The sequence below is a fragment of the Pseudorca crassidens genome, chromosome 5 (genome assembly GCF_039906515.1).
Source record: "Pseudorca crassidens isolate mPseCra1 chromosome 5, mPseCra1.hap1, whole genome shotgun sequence".
Lineage (NCBI taxonomy): Eukaryota > Metazoa > Chordata > Mammalia > Artiodactyla > Delphinidae > Pseudorca > Pseudorca crassidens.
This window is the reverse complement of record NC_090300.1, coordinates 44267193-44292129: the sequence shown is the minus strand read 5'-3', so window position 1 is coordinate 44292129 and position 24937 is coordinate 44267193. Positions and strand designations below refer to the sequence as shown.

The 24937-nt window shown below is 37.5% G+C and overlaps 1 protein-coding gene across 1 annotated transcript in view; it reads right to left on the bottom strand.

The window, feature by feature from the left end:
- The window catches only part of IQCJ (IQ motif containing J), a 211612-nt gene extending 186915 nt beyond the window's left edge, over positions 1-24697 (bottom strand). The window contains exon 1 of the mRNA XM_067737139.1: positions 24560-24697. Within this exon, the coding sequence (XP_067593240.1) occupies positions 24560-24568 (9 nt within the window). The 5' untranslated portion in view covers positions 24569-24697. The remainder of the gene's footprint in view (positions 1-24559) is intronic.
- Positions 24698-24937: the final 240 nt, after the last annotated feature.

Below are 24937 nucleotides of genomic sequence, written 5' to 3'. Positions count from 1 at the left end.
CTCACAGGCACAGAGAACAAACTAGTGATTACCAGTGGGGAGAGGGAAGGGGAGAGAGGCAAGATATGGGCAGGGAATTAAGAGGTACAAACTACTATGTTAAAATAAATAAGCAACAAGGATATATTGTACAGATAGCAATATATAGTCATTATTTCACAATAATTTTCAGTAGAGTATAATCTATAAAAATATTGAATCACTATGATATATACCTGAAACTAATATAATATTGTAAATCAACTATACTTCAACAATAAAAAAGAAGAAACCCATGTAGGTTTGTACGATTTTAATATATATTAAATGAAATCATTGCAGGGTTTCCTTTTCAAAAATGGGAAACTGAAACTATATCTATTCCATATTTACGCCTCAGCAGCTATTAGGAATTTAAAGTGCCCTTGTCTGGTGTAAAGAGAAACGAGCACTGCATTCATCCCAGCAAACCAACAACTTAGATGTAAAACACTGCAGACGAGTGATTAAATGTCAGCTCTTAGAAGATTCCCCCACAGACTTCTATAAGAAATACTAGCATTATGGAATTTTAAACTTAGCCCAGAGAAGGAAAATACAAAACTTGCTTTATAAATATTTTATTTCAGAATGGTGAGTTTTGTTTGGACTTTTTGCCCTAAACTGCCCTATAAAACATACTTGCTCTTTCATCAAGGAGTATGTAGATCCTAAAACATACTTAAATCAAGCCATAAGCTATTACAAGTCCATTTTCTGTTTAACTTACTCACCAAACACCTCAAGAGTGGAATATGACACATTTCAAGAAGCTTTATAAATGCCTATCAAATCACATACCAGTGCCTCAGAGTGGAAAGCATAAGTCAAGTCAATTTACCTACAAAAGAAGTAGTTCTCCAAGGCTTTAAAACATAAAATGACACTATACATTTTCTGCAAATATTTAATTATGTACATGTTTTGCAACTGAGAAGACATTTAATAATATTAAAAATTAAGTTTATACTAACTTGTAAGTAACTTTCAGGTGGAATCTTTGTGAACAAAAGTGGATATTTTCTCAGTAATCTGAACTACAGACATACCTGAAACATACCATCAATACATGATAGCCTTATCTCTGGTGTAAAAATAAGTGAAAAGCCTAATGCTAGAGGTAAGATACATAGATGCTTGGAAGTGCACTTTGATTTGAAACAAAAAAAAAAAAAAGAGAGAGGAAAACCTGTGGAAATGGCAAATCATTTCATGCAGCTCTTACACAAATGAAGTTGCATCATTTCATGTACTGATAGCTTTTACAGGATGATCATACCAGGAATAGAGAACCAAACTTTACTGCTATCAGTTCTTTCCAAAAAAAAGAAAACGAGAGAGAGACATCCCCTCATTCAAGGCAAAAAATGTCACTAGTCACCAGGACTTTTAATTGCTCCCACACAATGAAGAGAAGAAAGCACAATACCTATACAAATGAAAAGACTGAGTACCAGCTATTGTTCTCAGCAGAATCAATTCATTTATTTTGGCTCTGTTTGCACATATCCTGTCAAAGCTAATTATTTGTTTATTTTTTTAATGGTGTTAGAAACTTCAAAACCATTAATGCCAATAAAGTTTATGTATTAGAAGTGCCACAGGTGAGGGCTGGTATCTAGTTCAGTGCTCAGGAAATTCAGTCTAGCCAACATTTGCCTGTGTGGACACATGTGATCAGTACAGGGCATCTGAACTGGAAAATTACTATCTATCCCAGTCAGACTCTAAATAGAAGCCTAATTCAGGAATTAATGATTGTTCTGTCCAGCTGTGGATATTAGTTGCTAATAATTTCTAAGCTTTTAAAATACCTACTCTTCTCTGCAACTATTTTTTCCTGAAATTCTGAATAGATTGGTCTTTTATTACTCTACTCTCTAGGTGCTTAGAAGGATAAATACTATTATCAAGGTGTACTGCAAAAGCCAATACATTTTAATAGGATTATGGTAACAGAATGTCTATCCAGTGACTGGTGCAAAGAGAAGAGAAAAGGAGACTTCTGTTTTAAGATTATAGACTTTGAAATGAAAAGAGGATTATCTTATTAGCTTGGCAACCGAAATACAGCACTCAAAGTCATGTTTCTTGTTTGTAAAAAGAACCATTTCAGGTGAACATGCTTTTGACTGGCTACAAGTATGACATTCATCATAACAGAAGAGCAGGAGAAAATATAATCAAAGACAGCCATTCTGTAGATTCAAGCCAGCTGTGATTACTTTTTTTCTAAATCTGAAAGGCAATCTAACACCCTAGAAGCTAAAAACGTGCAGCTGTTCTGTGTAAATAGTACATAAATGAAATTGTATACAGAAATATACTCTCATGGGATAGAAATATTTGTACTTGAACTACAAAATAATTTAATGAGTTTAGCCTTTCCTACACTTATAAAAAAAACATATTCAACAGAACATGAGCTAGAGATGATGGATACTGGCATTAGAAAAGTATTGATCCCAGAAAGACTTGGGGCTGTACCTAGTGAAACCAGAAGACAAAGAAAGTGTAATGTCTAGAGGATATTAAATGGGTTTGAGGCCATGGACCAAGAGAAGTCATCATGGAGGACAGCTAAGAACAACTCCTGGGAGGTCACTAGCAGGACCTCTCCTGACAAAGATGGAATCAAGAGAAGTCAATAACTGGTGAAGGCTGACATTATAACAGAGCACACTGGCACGATAGCTGATACCCACTGAAGAGCTCTCTCCTCCACATGGAACAGCCTCATCCCTTACAGGATGACCTACCAACGTGCACGGAGTACCTCTAGTATGCACAGCTGCGTTGTGCTTGATTCCATCTTAATGTTCCTCTTGACTGACGGTCTCTGTATTCCAAAAAGAGGCAAGTTCTCTCTCAAGCATTCAGGAATATGAACACTATCCATACACATCTACTTTTACTATTTTAACTAGAAACCTACTGAGACTGTAAATTTCACTTGATGTTGTGATTTTGAAATAGTTTTAATAGTCAGTTTGCCAAGTTCTAAGGTATAAAATATTTTACAGGAAGAATTTTATAACTGGTTGTCATGAAGTCAGGAACTATAATAATAACTAGGGCAAAGAAGATATTCAAAATATGTAACAACCAGTTTCCCTGCTGTGCCAAGTATTCATCCTTTGGTTGCTGGATTTTAGAGATGGGGATGGTGGAGCCAGTTCTGGAGAAGATGCTGAGAGAGTGGAGGTGAGCGTTCTCATGGAGCAGTGGTTATTACCAAGTGATGTAAAAGTATTTCAATACTGTGACAACTGATCCCACTGTACAGTGCATATCAGACAAATATCAGCAAAGTTCTAATGAATATGAGTTTATGTCAACTAACAGTTGATAACAAGGAAGATGACTTTAAAATATCATTCATGATCTGACCCATCCAAGATCAAATCCTAGCTCCCAAAACACAGTTCCATGAACTTAAAAAGACATGACAGAGATCAGATATCTTTTAGCAGCTTTACGCTCATCCTCCCACTCTAAGGGTTCACAAGAGCCTCCTCTGTTACTCTCTGCTCCTTAGTGAGCCCATCCACTGGTGTCACACCCAGTGGTGACACATCTACAAAAATCTCTGCATTTTGTAGATGTGCAAAGAGAGACAACAGTGAAGTAGAGGACAGTGTGAGGTGGGGATTGAGATCTATTCTTTGGATACTTCTCCAGGCCTATGCTTGATTCTAGAGTTAAGGGAATCATCAGGGATGCATGTTTATCCACAATTTCCAATAGTAAGTAGAAACACCCCGTTTAAGGAAATAGCATATTCTCTCTGTAAAATTCCAGAGACTTGCAAAAATAAGATGAAGACCACAGAAATACCTCTGAGCAACTTCTCCGCCTCCTTTTCTATAACAGCTAATCCCTATTTAAGCTAGTATCTAATATCTCTGATATATTTAATATCTAATATTTACTCCTTTTTTGCCATACAATAAGCACTTTAAAGCCAGAAATTATAAAGCAATTGTCTTTTTCCCCAGCGCCCCAGCCCCCAGGATCCTGGCCTGGACATACGACAGATTCTCAGTCAACAATTAGGACTGAAGGAAATGCCACTGCAGGAATGGTAGGAAGCACAGGTCTGGGGCATTGCCAAGAGGACACATGTAAAGGAGAAAAAGCCCCAAGGAACCAGGAGGCCCAGATCCTGTCCTGTTCCCATCACTCAACCACGAATTACCTGTGTGACACAGGCTTCTCCCCAGCCTCCATCTCCCCATCATGAAAAGAAGGAAGGTGACCCCTGTCCTGCCAGCCTCACCAGGTTTTGGTGAAGTTCCATTTGGAGGTCAGCACACAACACAGCTGACTCTGGCTACCATATAAAGGTGAAGGATTTTATGGAAAATGGGGGAGTCAAATCTTGATAAAAACATGTAAAGTCTTCATATATACATCATCTATATGAATAATGATATATCTATGTGAATAACGATAATCTAAAGAGTTCACAAAAGGGGTTGGAAGTGGTAATATAGGAGACCCTGACTTTTCTCTTTTCTAAATGGTTATTCTCTAGGAAACTAGTGGTCTAGATTCAGTTTCAGACAAAGGCTAGATGGAAACCAGGAAAAGACATAAATGCCTCTTGCAAAATTGTCACAAGAACCTAAAAAATGGTAAGGATCATGCAGGCTTATATGCTAACGTACACCGTTGACTGAGATGCAGGTAGAGGATTCTGAAGGACACAGGAGATTAATACAAATCCAGGCATTTGCTTCATCATTACTGAGAAGGTACAAAGTTGAAAAGAAACCAAACAGCTGATGAAATGGGAGGCAAAGTTCGAACCACCAGAGAGGGATGTTAAATGAACCGTCATAACTTTGAGAAATGAAAAAGTCCAAATTAATAACCACTAAATTAAAGATCTAAACCAACTGTATCAGATCATAAGTTCCAGAAAATTTAGTTATTTGAAAGTACATTGTAGATATCATGACACTTCATCCCTAAATATTTCAGCATATATCTCCTAAGAAGAGGGGTATCTCTTATATGACCACAAATATAGTCGTCCCTCTGTATCAGCAGGGAATTTGTTCCAGGACCCCAGCGGATACCAAAATCCACTTATGCTCAAGTTCCTTATATAAAAAGGCGTATTGAAGTCGGCCCTGCATCTGTGGATGTAGAACCCTCAGATAAGCAAGACCAGCTGTACAGTATCCCAGCTAAGAAAAAACAATCAGGTTAATTCAAGAATATAATCTTGTATACAGTCCGTATTTAAATTTTTCCTGTTGTCTCTAAAATGTCTTTTACAGTCTTTGCTTCAGGTGGGTGGTGGGGAAGAGAGTCTAGTATCCAACCAATATTCACATAGTGTATTAGGATGTGTTTCTCTTTAGTTTTTTTTACAACTAGAACAGTCCCACTGCCTTTTGTTTGTCTGTTTGTTCTTCACGACACTGACTTTTATACAAATACCAGCCACTTATAAAATGGATTCTGAATTTGCCAGATTGTTTCCTTATGATTATATTCTGAATTAACATTTTTTGCAAAAGTACTGGTAGGTGATGTTGTATTCCTCTTACATGTGAGGAAGCAGACAATGCCAGGGATGATAAGTCGGTAAGGTGGTGTCCTGTGGGTTGTTTCACTATACAGGCACATATTCCTTTTTGTAATAATTTAAGTCATCTGAGGGGTGATATGTTAAGATTATAAGAATGTCCTTTATCTCCAAAATGATTTTAGCATCCATTGATGATCTTTGCCTAATTTATTAGAAATTTCAAAATAGTGATTGTTTAATGCCATTATTTCTTCCGCATTAATGGGCTGACATTCTTCAAAGAACAGTTTTCCAGGACTTCCCTGGCGGCACAGTGGTTAACAATCCACCTGCCATTACAGGGAACACGAGTTCAATCCCTGGTCAGAGAAGATCCCACATGCCCTGGAGCAACTAAGCTCGTGTACCACAACTACTGAGCCTGTACTCTAGAGCCCGCGAGCCACAACTACTGAGCCTGCATGCCACAACTACTGAAGCCCATGCGCCTAGAGCCCATGCTCTGCAACAAGAGAAGCCACCGCAACGAGAAGCCCGCACACTGCAACAAAGAGTAGCCTCCGCTCGCCACAAGTAGAGAAAGCCCGCACACAGCAATGAACACCCAACACAGCAATAAATAAATAAATAAATTACTTAATTTTAAAAAAAACAGTTTTCCTCATTCCTTTTTCCTCCTTTCTTTTTATAATCACTATGAACCCGTGGACTTTTTAAAATTTCATTTAATGAGTTATAATCCCTTAGTGTTATTATTATTTTGATGTTTAAACTGTCCCAAATTTTGCCAGGGGGTGCCCTTCAAGCTGTCTTGTGTGTGTGTGTGTGTGTGTGTGTGTGTGTGTGTTTAATGACTCCTTTAGGTTTTGAGAGCTGCCTTTATTTCTTTTTACAGCTTTACTGAGGTATAACTGACAAATAAAGCTGTAAAATTTTAAAGTGTATAATGTGATAATTTGTTACACATACATTGTGAAATGATTCTCATAATCAAGTTAATTAACACATCCTTCACCTAACATAATCACGAGAATGCTTAAGAACTACTCTCTTAGCAAATGTCAAGTATACATTATTATTAACTATAGTCACCATTCTGTACATTAGATCCTCAGAACTTATTCATCTTATAACAGCTTGTATCCCTTGACCAACTTTTCCCCATTACTCCCTCCCCCCAGACCCTGGCAACCACTATTCTGCTACCTTTTTCTATGAGTTGAACTTTTTTTTGGTTCTATACATAAGTGATACCATACGGTATTTGTCTTTCTCCATCTGACTCATTTCACTTAGCCTAATGCCCTCAAGATCCATCCATGTTGTCACAAATGGCAGAATTTCCTTCTTTCTCATGGCTGAATGATATATATATATATATATATATATATATATATATATATAATGATACTCATATGTATATATAAAACATTTTCTTTATCCATTCATCTATCGATAGACACTTAGGTTGTTTCCAGATCTTAGCTATTGTGAACAATACTGCAATGAACATGGGAGTACAGATACCTCTTCAAGATCCTGATTTCATTTCCTTTGTATAAATATGCAGAAGTGGGATTACTGGATCATGTGGTAGTTCTATTTTTAATTTTTTTAAGAATTTCTATACTGTTTTCCATAGTGACTGCACCAATTAACATTCCCACCAACACTGCACAAGTGTTCCTTGTTCTCTACATCCTCACCAACACTTGTTATCTCTTGTCTTTTTGATGACAGTCAAACAGGTATGAGGTAATATCTTATCGCAGTTTTGATCTGCATTTCCCTGATGATTACTGATATAGAGCACCTTTTCATATACCTATTGACTATTTGCATGTCTTCTTTGGAAAAATGTCTATTCAGATTCTTTGTCCATTTATAAATCAGGTTATTTGGGGTTTTGGTATTGAGTTGTATGGGTTCCTTATATATTTTGGATATTAACGCTTTATTGAATATATGTTCACAAATATTTTCCTCAGTCCATAGGCTTTTTTCATTTTGTTAATTGTCCCCTTTGCTGTACAGAATTTTTTTAGTTTGATGTAGTCTTACTTATTTTTGCTTTTGTTGCCTTTGCATTTGGTGTCAAATCCAAGAGAATCATTGCCATGACTGATGTCAAAATATTTACCTCTTATGTTTTCTTCTAGGAGTTTTATGGTATCAGGTCTTACATTCAAGTCTTTAATCAATTTTGAGTAAATTTTGTGTATGTTGTAAGATAGGAGTGCAATTTCTTTCCATGGCATATGAATACCCAGTTTTCCCAGCACCATTTATTAAAGAGTCTATTCTTTCCCCATTGTGTATTCTTAGCACCTTTATTGAAAATTAATTGATCATGTATGCATGAGTTTATTTCTGGGTTTTCTATTCTGTTTCACTGATCTATGTGTCTGTTTTTATGCCATTACCGTACTGTTTTGATTACTGTAACTTTGTAATACAGTTTGAGATCAGGAAGAGAACTGCCTAGATTTCTGGCACTACAGACTCACTTTGTACTTTCCCTACCCTACACCTATAATCATCCATTTATCCCAGGCATATTCTTTTTAATTAATGTTACAGTAGCAAAACTGATGAATTGATGAACTATAAAGATGACACTGCTGAAGTACTCAGAAATGCACTAGGACAAATTCAAATTAAGGTTGCTAGGTGTCAACATTAATTATTAATATCATTTTTAAAGTTCCTCAACTGATGTTTTTCACTATTCCTTAGGAATTTAACTTTTTAGCTACATTTGCAGGAATTATGATACAAATCAACTGGGAAAATCAGAACACTCAAGAAAGAAAAAACATATTTATTCCTTTTTCCTAAAAGCTGGTGAGGATTTTAGGTCATGCCCACATGAACCCAGACAGCTGATCACTTTGATCAATTCTTTACAATTGGACAATTTAGTGAAAAGAATGGGTAGAAGCCTGAGACTAAGTCAGACAAATGGGCTATGTTGGGCCCAGCTCTTGTCTCTCAGAGGGAGGGGCCGTGGCTGTCCCAGGCCTTGTGAAAAGGAAGGTAGTGACCTTTTCCTACAGACTCTCCTCAGCCCTGGACTCAGCTCCAGAATCATCTCATTTCACACACTTGCACCTTGATTTTCTTACAGCTGACCTTCACTTCATTCCATTCCCCTCCTCCCAGATCTTCCATTATGACACACCCACTACATGCCTCCCACCTTTCAGCCCTGGCCAAATCTCCTGATCAGTAGTCTTACTTCCCTCCCTTGGTCCTTAAACACTGACTCTGTGAATAGACCCGGTACCAGCCCTACCCACCAGCTCTGAGGACCACATGCTTATAAGAACCAAACCGCCCATCCAACAACCTCATGCAAACAGTGTCTATCCATTTTCCCTTGATAATACATTGCAAGGATGCATCTGAAATCTAAGGAACAGGACTAGAATAAAACCCCATTAAATCTCAGGCTATAGAAACTGGGTCAAAATGGCATTACCATCTCTGTCACTTCTGTGAGCTTCTCTTTTCCTGTCAAGGCTTGCAATGACCATGTTCCTTGTGCTTTTACCCTGAGCTCTTCTCAACTGCTGAAGGCAGGGTAACCTCTGGAGTCACATAGACTAGTTCCTCTGGTTACCAGCTGTGTGGCCCTGGTGAAGTTACTTAACCCTTCTAGGCCTTAGTTTCCTTATTCTTTTAACTTTTATTTTTAGATAATTGTAGATTCACATGCAGTTGTAAGAAATAATACAGAGAGATCTTGCATATTCTTTACCTAGCTTCTCCCGATGATAACATCTTGCATAACTAAATATCACAACAGGGAAACTGACATTGATACAATCCACCTTCCTTAATTATATTTCACCAATTTCACATGCACTGTGTGTATGTGTGTATATTTAGTTCTACATAATTTTATCCCATGTATATGCTTGAGTAATTGCTACCACAGTCAAAATAACATAATGTTCCATCATAAGGATCCCTCATGCTACCATTTTGTAACTATACCCACTGTCTTCCCTCTTCCCTAACTCCTGACAACCACTGATCTGTTCTCTGTCTCTATCCTTTTGTCATGTCAAGAATGCTATATAAGTGGAATCATATAGTGTGTAACCTTTTGATATTGACTTTTTTCACTCAGTATAATTCCCTAGAGATGACTCAAACTGTGTATATCAATTGTTCTTCTCTTTTTACTACTGAGTAGTATTCTATGATACAACATACCACAGTTTAGTAAACTAGTCACACTGAAGTACATTTGGCTTGTTACTAGTTTGGGGCTATTATGAATAAAGCTGTGAACATTTGTGTACAGCTTTTAGTGTCATCATAGTTTTCATTTTCAGGAAAAAATGCCCAACCATGCAACCACTAGTTTGTATGGTAAGCACATGTTTAGTTTTGTAAGAAATTGCCATATTTACTCCACAATGGTTTTTACCATATTACATTCTCACCAGAAACGTGTGAGTGATCCAGTTTCTTGACATCTTCATCAGCATTTGGTACTGTCACTACTTTTTACTTTAGCCATTCTGTTAGGTAATGATATCTCATTGTTTTAACTCGCATTTTACTAAAGATGTTGCATATCTCTTCACATGCTTACTTGTCAACTGTATATCACCTTTAAGGAAATGTATGTTTATGTATTTTGCTCATTTTTTAATTGGATTGTTTCATTTATTTACTGTTGAATTTTGAATTTTAAGAGTTCTTTATATATTGTAGATAAATTCTTTGTCAGATATGTGGTTTGCAAATATTTCCTCCCAGTCTGCAGCTTGTCTTTTCATTCTCTTGATGAAATGATGTTTTGTCTTTCATAGAACAAAAGTTTCTGATGTTAATGAGATCCAATTTGTAAGTTTTTTTTTTTTTTAAAGACTCATGCTTCTAGTGTCAAGTCTACAAATTCTTCACCTAGCCCTAGGTATTAAAATTTTTCTCCTATGTTTTCTTCTGTAATTTTTATAAGTTTTACATTCAAGTCTATATTCCATTATGAGGTAAATTTTCTATAAGCTATGTGTTTTGGTCAAAGTTCACGTTTTTGCTTAGGAATATTCAACTTCTCTTGTATTTCGATAATGGTATCACTATTCACTGAGAAGTTACCAAGCCCTGTGGGTCTCCTCCCCTGTCTCCTAGTCCAGGACTTACTGTCTCTGTTCTGGATCATTGCAATAATCTTGTACACTCCTGCTCTCACCAGCCTCTCTTATCTCAATCTGTTTCTCTCCATTCTTTTCCAGAATCATCTTTTTAAAGCCACATTTTATCATGTCACTATCCTTCTTAAAGATTTTAGATAGTGTTGACCAATGACAGAGCCCTGGCTCCTTAGCTTGACATACATGGTCCAGACAACATAGCCACAGTTTTCCTTGTCTTCGCCTCCACTTATTCCCCACATCACAGTACTTCGGCCACACCAAAGTGTGACATGAAAAGGTCTTTCAAACATGCTTTTGCAGACACCATTTTTTCCCACTGCTAAGCCTTTTTATCTACACCTCTTCCCTCAATCCTAGTTAAAAGGTCACCTTTTTTCCATATCTTTTCCCCAAAAAATGAGCCCCGCACCTCCTCGGGCAGAATTAATTGCACCCCCACAAGACTCTCTTTATCCCTATTACCTCTGTTCTTTCATCTGAAAATGGGGCTAATCAAAAGAAATTTATCTTCTAAGGTTGTTGTGAGAATTAAATGAGTTAATACACATAAAGCATAATAAAAGCATACTATAGACCATAATAAGTGCTCAATGTGTTAGTTATTATCACTGTTATAATTATTATATACCTTTGCTGTATCTCATGTAGTAGTTTATCACAGATGCTTTTTCTATGTTGGTTATGTACTCCTCTTCTCCACCAGGTTGTGAGACTTTCTATGGCATATATTACTTACTCTGTTAGTACACTGTAGGTTCTTGATAATTCATTGAACTGAATTGATTGTTTCAATTCAATTAATAAGGCAATTCAATTTAGAAATTATTTAACTGGTTTTCCCCCTTGAATCAACACATAATTTTATTGAACTAATTACTTTGGCAATTGATGGATATCCCACCACTTCAATTTTTGTTTCAATTATGCTAATACAAGCCTGAAGATTAAAAAAACTTGCTTTTTAAACTTTCTGAAATAAGAGATAATCAGAGTATTCATTCATGATAGAAAATGCAGGTCTCTTTTACTTAATGCTCCCCTATAAGACATCACTGATTTTTTTTTAAGCAAAAAATTGATCTAAGTCTAGTACACAGGAACTATTGGAGCTATCTTCACTTTCCATTAAAATTTTACTTTCTCCTCATTCTTAGAAGTTGTCTCAAGAAGGAATAGTGCAGAAGAGTTAAAATAGTTGAACATCTGGGTAAAGAATAAAAATACTAAAAAAATATAAAAAATAATAAAAAATTCTTAAAAATAAGAATTCTATTAGAGAAAAGTGATGGAAACGAGAAGGATTTGGTGGACCACACTTAAAAAATGATATGTTCATTTCTAGATGGTGGTTATATAAAAAAAAAAACTTTCTAGAAAAGCAACAGTATACTTCTCCCATTGAACATAATTACTGAGCCTCTGAAAAACCTAGAACCCCTCTGTCTCAGGATATCTGGTTAGACAAGACAGCAAATTTTCTGTTTCTGGCCTACAAAAGTACCTTGACTGACACAGCACTTATAAGTGGATTGAGTCTCTAAGTCTGCCTAACACAGTGATTTTTTAAGTGGGAAACTGCAGGTTAGTTGGTTAAAAGTGTAGTTGTGCTTACAATGAATATTCTAGAAGAGAAACAGTCGGGCCTGCTGTGTAACTGGTGAAAAGGAGCAGTATACAGAGCACAGGCTCCAGAAGCAGGGAACCCAGGTTCAAATCCCACCTTTACAGCTCAACAGCTATGTGGCCTTAGGCAAGACACTTCATTTGACTGAATTTCAGTTCCTTCACTGTAAAATGCCCATGGTAATACCTACCTCATAGGTTTCTAGGGAGTATTAATTGCAATAATGTAATAATAAAGGGCTTGTCAAATAAAGAACCCAAATAAATGTTAGTTTCTCTTCCCCTAATTAATCCTTTGCCAAGCTGAAACACTAACTCAGTTTATTAGACCATTAGTTCAGACACTTACTTTCCAGCAGGAATTACTCTGACAGCAAGGCTGGTGTCAAGAGTAATTTCTACTGAAAATGTTCCAATCCTAACATTTCTATTGTGAACCCTAGTGTGATACAGAAAAAATCAGGCAGGGTTACTTTCAACCCTTGAGAAAACTGATGTGATGATAACCACAGTGGAAGAGTTTACACGCCCTCGATTGTTTTATTCTCACACCTTGAAAAGGGTATGTGGGTGGAATTAATCGGCTCCAGTGGAAGTTTGCTTGTAGTAAGCTTTCCTCTAAATTATCTCAACATTTTCTGTTACAACATTTTCTTTCAAAAGCTAATCATATTATACTGATATCATCACCAACCTCCCAAATACAATTAACAAACTATTTTATGGATATATTATGTTTGGAGTATAACAACAAAACGAGAAGGTGGCATTAATAAGAAGTACTCTATTCTTGGCATAGCAATACAGGCTAGTGTAAACGTATTCGCCTTTTGCAATAAATGAATAGAAGTCATGTTTACTGAAACAGTCATTGATCTAGTTGCACTCACACTAATAGTAAGGATAAAAATGGTAAAAATTTAACTGGAAGGCAATTTGACACCAAAAGCTGTAAAAATGCATTTACACATAAACCTAGAAATTCCACTTCTAGGAATTTATTTTTAAAAATTAAAGATTTATACAATGATTTTTCAAGAAAATTTTTCTTGTAGGAAGGAAAAACCCTAAGCATTCAACATTAGAAGATTAAATAATGAAATATCCACCCAAAGGAATACTATGCAACCATTGAAAACGGAGTTATAGAAAAACATTTGTTGACATGAAAATATGTGTGTAATATTCTGCTAGGATTTGAAAGGCCATAAACTATTTGTACAGTGCTTTACAGTTTTCATAAAAATAAATATACTTATTTATAAAACTTTCAATAACTACATACCAAAATAAATATGAATAATGCTTCTTTTCTTTCTAAGGACTTTTTTTCTTCTATTTTGACTCTACATTTTCTGCAGTAAGCATATATTTATTGCATAGTAAAGGAAAATAAGTTTAAAAAACTCAAAAGAAGAATTAGCAAAGTACTTTTCAGCTAAATAGCAAATAGAGTCCTTCATCATTCACTGTGTGAACTCTGAGCCCTGGCTTTTTGGATTTCCCCTAAAATCTGACTTAAGAAGTTGAAATTTAAGAGACTGAAGACAAAGTCCCGGAGCAAGAAGATCTTAGGGATGCTCTTTTAGGGGAGGTGACTATCCTTTTGTTAAAGCCCTGGGTGACTGGGTCTTTTTACCTACTTCATCTCACTGCTGACCATAAACTGGAAAACTGGTGGGCTCTGTTTCAATTTGGGGGTCATCTCTTTAGATCAAGCCGTTGCTTGAGCACTGAGGCTCAGTGAAGTTTTAGGCAACTTTTCTGCTCTTGCTTAGTTCTTTGTGGTTCCAAGGAGGTTTCCTTCAAAAGGAAAGAAACTGATTGGTGCCCACTTTGGGATGCAGCTCCTGCAGTCACCACCAGGTGGACAAAAGCTCTGGCCTCTATCAGAGCCTTGCCTGCTGCACTGACCTGGACTCTGACTTATTTATAATATTATTAAGAATGATTATTGTAAATGTATGTATTGACCCTTTGCTATGCTTCATGCACTCTTCATACATTATTTTATTGAAACTTTAATAGCAGCCGTGGAAGATTAAAGCTATCATTATTCCTATTTTATAGATGAGGGAACAATAGCTAGTATGTAGCTAGTAAGGGGAATGGGAACCTGTATCCATCTGGATTTTATTAGATGTCCCTTAACCATTTAAATGCGCATATTTATTATTCACAATGGGGAGGAAGTTCAATTGGGCATTCCTAGGTCTTCCTACACCAGAGTAGCAGTGATTCCACAAAAATACTAAACCAACTTCACAACCACAGGAGTGATTCTGCTTTGCAGCTGTGCCCTTGACTGGTGGTGGAAAGGACAACCAAGACATAACCAAGGACCCTTGTGTGTTCAGCTCCACACTGACTGGCTTAAGCTTATCACTTAACCTCTCCAAACCTCAGATCCTTATGTAGAAAATGAGCTTTAAAATACTTGTCTTAAATACCTCATCTGTGAGTATCAAAGGAGACAATGTGTGTGTAAGCACTTTTAAAAGTACAAAGAGCAAGGAATCTTGATTAACCCCTGCATGCAAATTACTTCTGTCCTCAAAACCCAAAAGCAGTGCAACTTTTGTATAGCATTTTGCAAAAGACGGAGCAAGGAGCTTTAGAAATACCAAAAAACCTTAATGCAAAAAAATCCCATGTGTAATATTTCCCTATGTTTAGCATTCAATTTAATAAGTCCTGAGGAAAAGTTATTGACTCAACGTTCCCTTCTCCCATCTAATGCTCTTTGATTTAATGTTTACTCTCTAAGTACATGAACTTTTAAATAGCAGGAATTTTTGCCGCAGGACTTAAGGCTCTCCTGTGACTTGATGTTAGGAAATCTCCTTAGTAATTTTGGTTTCTGCTCCTTGGGAGCAAACTAGAGCTTTGGCAGTGAGTTGATACACATTCTGTTTTAACTTAGGATGATACTTGGCTCAATAATTCAAAAATATTATACCAAGGCTTAGGATTATACTTGCATGAAGGACTAATCTTTTTAAAAACTAATATCTCGGGGTAGGAGGAAGAAAGGGACTTGTCTTGACTATTTTTTAAATTGTATAAGCAATACATGTCTATGTTAAACAATTCAAATAGTAAGTACACATACAGTGAAACGTAAAATGCACATTTCCATTTCTCATTGGCAATCACTACTGACATTCATATATATTTGGAAATATTTTTATGATTAAATAAGCAAATGGATATATATACATTAATCTATTTTTTTAACACAAACAGTATCATTCATACTATACGGTCTCCTCTGAAAGATGCTTATTTTTTCTCCTAAAAATATGCTTGTATAGTTTTTCATATCCACTTGTATGGCTCTAACAGTTTTAAAATCTCCTCTACAGTACTCCATTGCATGGATATACCATATATTATTTAGGTATTTTTTGCTGGGTATATACTTAGTTGTTTATACGTTTTTAATATCATAAACAATGCTGCAACCAACGATTCCACCACGTCTTTGCTCAGTTATATGAGACCATCTGTAGGAAAATTCTTTTTTATAAATTTATTTATTTTATTTTATTTATTTTTGCCTGTGTTGGGTCTTCATTGTTGTGTGTGGGCTTTCTCTAGTTGTGGTGAGGGGGGTTACTCTTCGTTGCAGTGCACGGGCTTCTCATTGCGGTGACTTCTCTTGCTGTGGAGCTCGGGCTCTAGGCACGCGGGCTTCAGTAGTTGTGGCACATAGGCTCAGTAGTTGTGGCTCGCGGGCTCTAGAGTTCAGGCTCAGTAGTTGTGGCACTTGGGCTTAGTTGCTCTGTGGCATGTGGGATCTTCCCGGACCAGGGCTCGAACCCGTGTCTCCTGCATTGGCAGGTGGATCCTTAACCACTGCGCCACCAGGGAAGCCCCGTAGGAAAATTCCTAGAAGTAAAATTGATAGGCCAAGAGAGATGTGCCTTTAAAATGCTGATATTACAAACTGCCATCTAAAGATGGCTGTACTAATTTACTCTTCCCCCCACAACTGGTATGTGGGAGCCCATCCTTCATCAACGATGGGTATGGACTCTACAAGAAACCGTTAGACTGAGGTGTATGATATTAATGGTTCAGTGGACACTGGATTAAAATAAATATCTGTAGGTCTTAGATACCAAGAAACTGGAAATGCCTGCCTTTAAGTGTACCTCCTGTGAACGGCCAGCCTCCTCGCTCTGAGAAGAAATAAGGTAGAAGCGAACTGAAGCTCATAGAGAGGGGCTTAACAGTCATGGAGTGCTTACTTCATGCCAGGTACTGTTCTATGTGTTTTATTTACATTAAGTCATGCATTCCTCCTACCAATCCTATGAGGAGGGTACTTTCAGCATTTCCATTTTACAGACAAGAAAACTAAGGCACAGAGAAGTTAAATACATTTCCCAACGTCATTCAGCTGCTAAGTGGCAGAGCTCAGATTTGCACCTAGGAAGTTTGAGTCCTGAGTCAGGTACTTTTAACCACTTATGTAACTACCCCTACTGATGAGCTGAACACATTTATTAAATACCTGTTCTATGCCAGAAATGATACTGCACCACTTGATCCTCACATCAATACAAAGAATTATCCCCATTCCTCAGAGATATTACCACGGCTTGCCCCAGTGACAGAAGGAGGACTTGTACCTAGGCATGTCTGATTCTGAAGCTTGTACTGATTCCACTACATCATGTCTTCAGAATGAGATGCATAAGGAAGCTAAACAGCTCTGTGTGAATAAACAGAGCTTACCGGGGGCTGTATCACACCTAATCCTTCCTTCATCAGAGTTCTGTATGCTTAGAATGTTCATGCACTTTTAATAGTATGCATGTAATCACATAGTGGCAATTTGCTCTCTCCCATAAAGTGCGAGCTCAAATTGTCCTGTGTAGACCAAAATTGAAGGCAGAATTAAAGTTTTCCAATTCCCAATATCAACAAAGCCCATTTAAGAAAAGTGACATAGTTGGGTGAGGATGAGCAGATGGACGCCCACACTGCAGGGACATACATCACTAGACTATGGTAGCAACATATTTTTATCTCAGAGAGCAACTCACTATCAGTCCATCAGAAAACTAGGTTTGGCGCTGGTTCCTGAGTTTACAACTGTATTTCCTTACTGTATACAGAAAGGACCCAAGGGAGATAAGAAAAGCAGCAAGAAGGAGGAGAGCTTAGAGAAGAAGCTTCTGGGTACGAAAGCCGGACAATCACTGCTATGCTCACACCCACCATGCCCAGCACAGTGTGTGAGAGTTCAGGCCCTGGGTTCAAATCTGCTCTGATACTTACCTGATGTATGACTTTGGACAAGTTACTGAACCTCTCTAGCCAAGTTTCCTCATCTGTAAAATGAGTAATACCAATAGTACTTAGCTCATTAGCCTGTCATGAAGATTAACTATCATCCAGTACAGATCGCTGCCCTGAAGCTTGAGAGTACAGTACAGAATCACCCAAGGCCACATAGACAGACCCCCCTCCCTTTCATGTTGCAGTCTTATTGCTTTTTTCGTTTAATGCAATCAAGAAAACATACTGTCCTATATCTACATCTGGAACAGAGAAGATTTCTACTCTTTTTCACCTTAAAATACTTATATTTTTTTGAATTTTTGAATTTTATTTATTTTTTTATACAGCAGGTTCTTATTAGTTATCCATTTTATACATATTAGTGTATATATGTCAATCCCAATCTCCCAATTCATCACTACGCATCTTATATAGCTTCATATTCTAGTGGTCAGAGTATGTAAATCCTGTATTTCTGCATCTGGCAACCCTAGTTATGAATGGGCATCAGATCTATGTTATCATCGTCACAAAACACACGTTACCAGAGCTTATCTTTTGATTATCACCGCTTGTTAGGCAACAGGTTGTCTGTATATGGCCACGCAGTAGCCTTTGGAGGTTAATTTGATCAGTTCTTCAAAGTTTACTTTTTTGTACCCCATGGATGCTAATGTAATATTACCACAAGTGTTTTCCAGCACTACACAGTAAAATAAGAAAGCTTGGAAGAATATGCAAATTTTACTATTATGTTGTTCAGTTTTAAGGGCAATTAAATATTTGCTTTGAGCTCCTCACATTACATTGCAAATCCATAAAAAACTTACCATCCTTTCTGTACCTAAAGCTTATTTAGCATTAAGTCTTTGCCATTATTTCTCTTTCACTGAAAATTGGGTTTTCAATTATACATCATAATCCTATATTATGTCAATTTATTTGCAAAGAAATTTAGTCTTTTTTTCTGTTTATGTTAAATCAATAGCCTCTGTCCCTTTGTGAGGCAGTGGGAGGCAGCGGCTTCAGGTTTTCTCTCTGAGAAGGTGTCTGCATCTCATGAAAACAATGTCGGCTCTTCTATCTACCCTGTGAACAAAGACCTTCAATGAAATGGGCCAGTCCTGCTGGCCAGGATCAGGTGTATACAGAGTCAAGACATCTTCTTAAAAAATAAAGTCTAGGCACTTCCCTGGTGGCGCAGTGGTTAAGAATCCGCCTGCCAATGCAGGGGACACGGGTTCGAGCTCTGTCTGGGAAGATCCCACATGCCTCAGAGCAACTAAGCCCATGCACCACAGCTACTGAGCCTTGCGCTCTAGAGCCTGTGAGCCACAACTACTAAGTCCGTGAGCCACAACTACTGAGCCTGAGCTCTAGAGCCCACGTGCCACAAGTACTGAGCCCACGTGCCACAACTACTGAAGCCTGTGTGCCTAGAGCCCGTGCTCTGCAACAAGAGAAGCCACCACAATACGAAGCCCGCGCACCACAACGAAGAGTAGCCCCTGCTCGCCGCAACTAGAGAAAGCCCGCGCGCAGCAACAAAGACGCAACTCAGCCAAAAATATAAATAAATAAATAAATAAATAAAATAAAGTATAATAATAATTCACTCAAACTGGCTGCTAGAAATTGTGTGGATCCAAAACAGGTATTTTTACATTTTAATTTAGAAAAAGGAACCTAAGTTCTGTCAGAATGGTTGGTGTCTATAAACATAGCTTTTGTCTTCTATGCCTTAATCTTTTTTCAAGGGATTATGACAGTGAATTAAAAATTAGGCAAAACTTGAGGAGCTGAATAAGCAGTGCTTGAGAGAGAGAAAAATGAAAATAGTTGTACATCATTTATTTGGGGAAATCAGTGAGATGGTCCACCCACACACAGTTCTTGGACTCCTGTTGTCTTCCCTTAACAAGAGCCTCCTCCTGTCCATTTCTGGTTCCCATACACCAGCCTCCTGGAACCCAATTCAAACTTTTAAGTCCCTTTTGAGTACTCTCTTCCCTGAACCCCTTCCTTTAATCAATCCTAGGGTCCTGTCCACCCTTACTTCATATTTTCCCACATCTTTTCCATCCTTTGCACACTGGGTTCAAGATCTCACTTCCTCTTGCCTGGAGTAGCAAAAGGCCCTCCTAACTGATCTGCCTGACTCCTGACTGCTCTCCATCCAGTGCAGCCTCGACACCATAACCACATTCACCTTCACACAATATCATTTCCATCATGTCACTTCTCTGCTCCAAAACCTGTAGCGGAAAACTTAAACTCCATGGCTACAGTTCTTTGATCGATTCTGAGTTATTTTTCTGGGCATATTTCACATTAACCTCTTATATATTTTCTAAATTCCAGCTAAATTTTCCATTCCCCTAGTCACCCCCAAATCACCTCATTCTGCTGCTTCTGTATGAAATAGCTTCTCAACTCTACAAATTCCTACCCATCCTTCAACACCAAAATTAAATACAACCTTTCTATATATATAAGTAAACACTTTTGCTATTCCTTAGCTGTAGTAATGAAATTCCTCCAGCTTTGGGTCCAAATTGTCCACACAATCAGATCATACAGGGTCTTTCTGTACCATAGAAAGAAGCTTGGAATTTATTCTCTAGGCTACAGAGAACCAATGAACAGTATCAAGCATTGGAATTATAAACCAGGGTTGCATTTAACTCAGATGATGATGTGGCAGTGGATAGACCTGAGTAGGATGGTAGAAAAGACACTGAAGATAAAAGGACCCATTAAGCAGTTACTGGATCTGCCTGGGAGAGAAGACTGAAAGAAGGGCATGTTTTGGAGAGGAGGATGATGAGCAAAATTCTAAGTGTGTTGAAGATGAGGTTCTGAGGACTAGGGTGAGACTGGCAAAGCACACAGGGTGTAGACTTAAAGAGACACTCACTCTCAGGTGCCTACCCTGCACCTGCATGACCCTGAAAGTGAAGGCTTCCTTAAATTCTTTGCCCTGGGTACCTAACTTGCCTCACCCTGGGTTCCGATGGTATATTTTGTATAGACATCACCTTTGCAGCCAAGGAGGTACACATCTCAGATCTCCCTTTGAGAGAGAACTTGCTGTTCAGTTGCAATAAGTGCAGATAGCTGACAGCCTCCAGCTACAGAACATTCAGAATCTGCCCCAACTTCTGAGTCACAGCCATGCCTTTCCTGGGAACCTCCCGTCGGTGACCAAGCAGGTTAGCGGTACTCGGCCTGGCCATTTCCTTCCAACAGGGGGCTCCTCTAACAGGCAGCCTTCCCTCTGGAGATCACCATCAAGTTGGGTGAGGCTGTGTCAGATCTGCATTGTGGTCTGAAGCCTTTCCCTGCACAACTCTGCTTCCTCCCTCTTTTATCTTTACCCTCCAATAAAATACTCGCTCAATAATTCTGTCTCAGCATCTGTTCCCAGAGGACCTAAATGACACATCTAGTCAGCAACTGGTCACACCAGTCTGGATCTGGAGTTAGAGATGAAGTGATAAGCAGAAGTGGCTTTGTCAGGTAGTGGTTAGAAGGCTGGGCTCCAGAGTCTAGGTTTAAATCCCAGTTCATCCACTTTTGACCTTGTACAACCTTAGACAAGTTACAGAAATTCTCAGTATCTCAATTTCTTCATATACAGAATGAAGATTTTAATGAGTAAATGAGGACTATATGCGATAAAGCATTTAAAGTATTTAGCACAGTCCCTGGCCCACAGTAAATGCTCAAGAAATATTAATTAACATTATTGCATAGATTTTGAAATGCTGTTTTACAGATGTTGATAGATAGGATAAAAGAGAAGAAATGTTCACTTGCTCAAAGAATTTTCCATAGGATATAATACGGCTAGTGAAGATCAACTAAAAATATTTCAAACTCAACCCTGTAATTTTTTTAATTTCTCTTGTTGTTACTCCTAATGATTCCTCTTCTCCATATAATATCACCTTTTTTCTCCTGACATGATTTGTTTCTTCCCATATTTCTTTTCCAGCCACCCAATATGCCTATTTCTCTCCTTTCTATCAGCTGCTGCTAATAATCTCCTTCAAAACTTGGTTGAGAACTCACCTTCTCCAGTTTCCTTAACCTGCCTGCCCTACCTGTCCCAACTGTGATCATTCCTCTCTACTTGCAAACCCTAAGAATAGAAGCATTTTGAAGCTAGATTTGTAGAACAAAAAATAATCTAATTCTCAAACTACGTTGAAGGTATCTGTGCCTTCATAAATAATTATTAATAACAAACTAGCAGGAACAGCATCTCCTCTTTCTTTAGACAAGACCTACCCCCGCCAACCCACCCATTTACTCAAGGCTAGGAGATGGCTTGGCAAAGTGATGCTCAATAAATGCTTACTTAAAGGATGAATGTTCCAGCTGTGGATGCATGGTCAGTCTACAAATTATATTTTTATAGCCTCTTTCTATATGTGAGCCTTGCAAAATGAAATGTTTCATAAGACAATCTCAGTCATGCAATGGAGAAACTATTGTATGGGGGAAGTGTTTTACAATCATCTTAGGTATTGTAGGTAATATAAATCTGCTTTATAAAAATAAAGGCCTGTTCTATAATCTAAAAGCCAGTAGGAAATCATAATTAGAGACAGATGGCAAACGTGGCCCTCTTTCCTCTATTTGGTACATATGATATTCCCTACAAAATGGCACTGAGTGTTTTCCTGTTACCACAGAGCACCATATAAACTCAGAAAAATAAAACTTCTTTTTATGCCTATGAAACTAACTTCAAACAAAATAACCAACTTCAAAAGTAAGATGAAAGTGTTCTGTAATGTGGTTGAATGCAATGAATGTTTTTACATAGCTCATTATCTGTATATTTACATTAATGCACATTGCATTACATACCAAAAAAGCACTACTAAATCTTCAGTCATCCTATACATTCAATTTGAAAGCTTCATCAAGTTATTCACATTCAAAGGCAATATTCCTACATCAAACAGGTTACAATATTAGGTGTATTTAAATATTGGAAATGCATAGTGCCTAAATTAACATCAGTTACACACAGAGCAATACATGAGTGTAACGTTAATAGCCAAAACAGGTTTTTAATGGCTTCTAATATAATATGCCCTTTCAAGGAACCATTCGTACATACTGAAATGTATTTTTACTGTACTGCTTTGAGTAATTATGAATTGAACATGGCTGATAAAAATCAGCATTAAAAGTTATGTAAATTCTTTTGGAAATACATATAATCCTCTTAAGTATGCAGCTCTATAAGTGATAAAATATTGGATCTCAAACACCAAAAAGTAAAGTGGTTTTCACACTGATTTTCAAGAATATGCCTTTTTATTGTTACAGGTCAGTAAACTATTTTACCAAAGTTTACAGTCATCTCAACTTCAAAGCAAATCAAAATTAATTTGTTTGTTCTATAATCAATATCATGAAGCAAAAGTCATTAATAGCCAATATAAAATAAGCTATTTACTACCTCATTTTACATATAGTGAGGAACTACAAGAGGGCATTAACAGTATCCTAACCTGTTCTACTTAAGTTGATATTTGTTTCCATTTTCAAATATCAATACCTACTGCACACTTAGAAAACTTACTTGTGAAAATATGTTTCATTTAATTTCTCAGAAAACTGCTAATTCAACCTACTTTTGTTTGTGAATTCAGAGTTACTACATTATTTTCTCATCTTCACAACAATTAGTAATTACTGATCTCTCAAAAAGCAAGGACAGGATGCAAAGTAAAATTAATATGAAGACAAGAAAGCAAATTCTACTGTGCAAGTGAGCAATACTCAAGGAAAGTTGTTTATCTTACACATAGCACATTAGAGTCATAATTAGCTCACCACCACAGTTAGAAATATACATACACATTTTTCAAAATAAGTCTTTTAAATAAAGTACTGCAAGCATCTTTCTAGCTTAAGGATTTGAAACAGCAATTAAGTCTGAACCTTAAATCATTTGTCTCTATAACTAGAAGAGCAAGTCCCCAGGATGTAAATCTCACCCAATGAGACAAGGGAAGCTGAATGTATTATTAATTGCTAAATAATTTCTTAATTTTAGAATCTAGCACCCAACACTGGCAAATAAATAATGTGGTTTATGAACCCACACTCTCATGCTGCTTTACTAGAGTTCAATAAACACATGCACATTCTAAACGTACAGTGTGAATGCAATTTCTACAAGCCAGGAAACATAGCAGGACTCGGTGATAGCAAATCTACCCCATCTACTTATTATTCAAGCACTAGTATTTAGAATACCTAAAATGCCTGCTGAACACTGCGGCTCAACGTCCCCGTGGGGTTACTCTGAAGCAGAACCACATCCCTTCCCCTCAGTGATTACTGAGTTTTAAGAAGGCAGGTAACATGGGGTAGAGATTCTCGTGCAGCAGCAAGATAACTCTTCTCTCCAAATTTTCAAAAACCAACACTCCCTATACACACACACACACACACACACACAAAATCACCTTTTCTTAAGAAAGAAAGGAGGGTTTTTCAAATAGATGCCTACAACATGCCGTTTGCATAGGGATGAAAAATGTATTTTTCCTCTACTTGCTGCTGTGTAAGATGTTTACAGATCTGATTAGAAAACCTGGATGTACATAAAAAGTAGTGCTTTCAATGAGATTCCTTTAGTGAAATCTGTCTATGCAGACAAGTGTGTACATAAATAATACATATTTATGCAAACATGCCTACATTAACAACACACACACACACACACACACGTACCTAGACCAATAATTAAGCTTACACGGTCCTCTAAGCCCCCTTTGACATTTTAGCATGCATGTTTTTCAGAAGACAGATTTTTTTAAAATAATAAGCAGCTGCATATAATGCATGCCAAAGTGGCATGTTAGAGGAGCAAATACATTACCAGACGCATTTTGAAGTTTCTGGAACACCTGCAGGTAAAAGGAGCCTGTGAATCGGTTGCTGGCACACGGTATTCCTCTGAATCCCAGAGCTCGGTGTGACTGTGGGGGAATGTGAGGCGAGTGTGAGACTGGAAACCTTTGAGTTGAGCTCACTCTAGGCATCAGAAAGCCTCAAAGAGGGGAAAGAAAAAGGCAGCCCAACAGACAGCTAGATGAGAAACTTCTGGCACCTCTCCAGCTCAGGAATGAATTCTCTGTAATTTGGAGATGTATAGTGATGGAAATGAAGAGAAACTTGGATTTAGGGGGGAATTTGCTCAGCCATGCAGAAATGGGCAGGTAACAGTCTCTCAGCTCATTTTAAAACAGTCATTCAG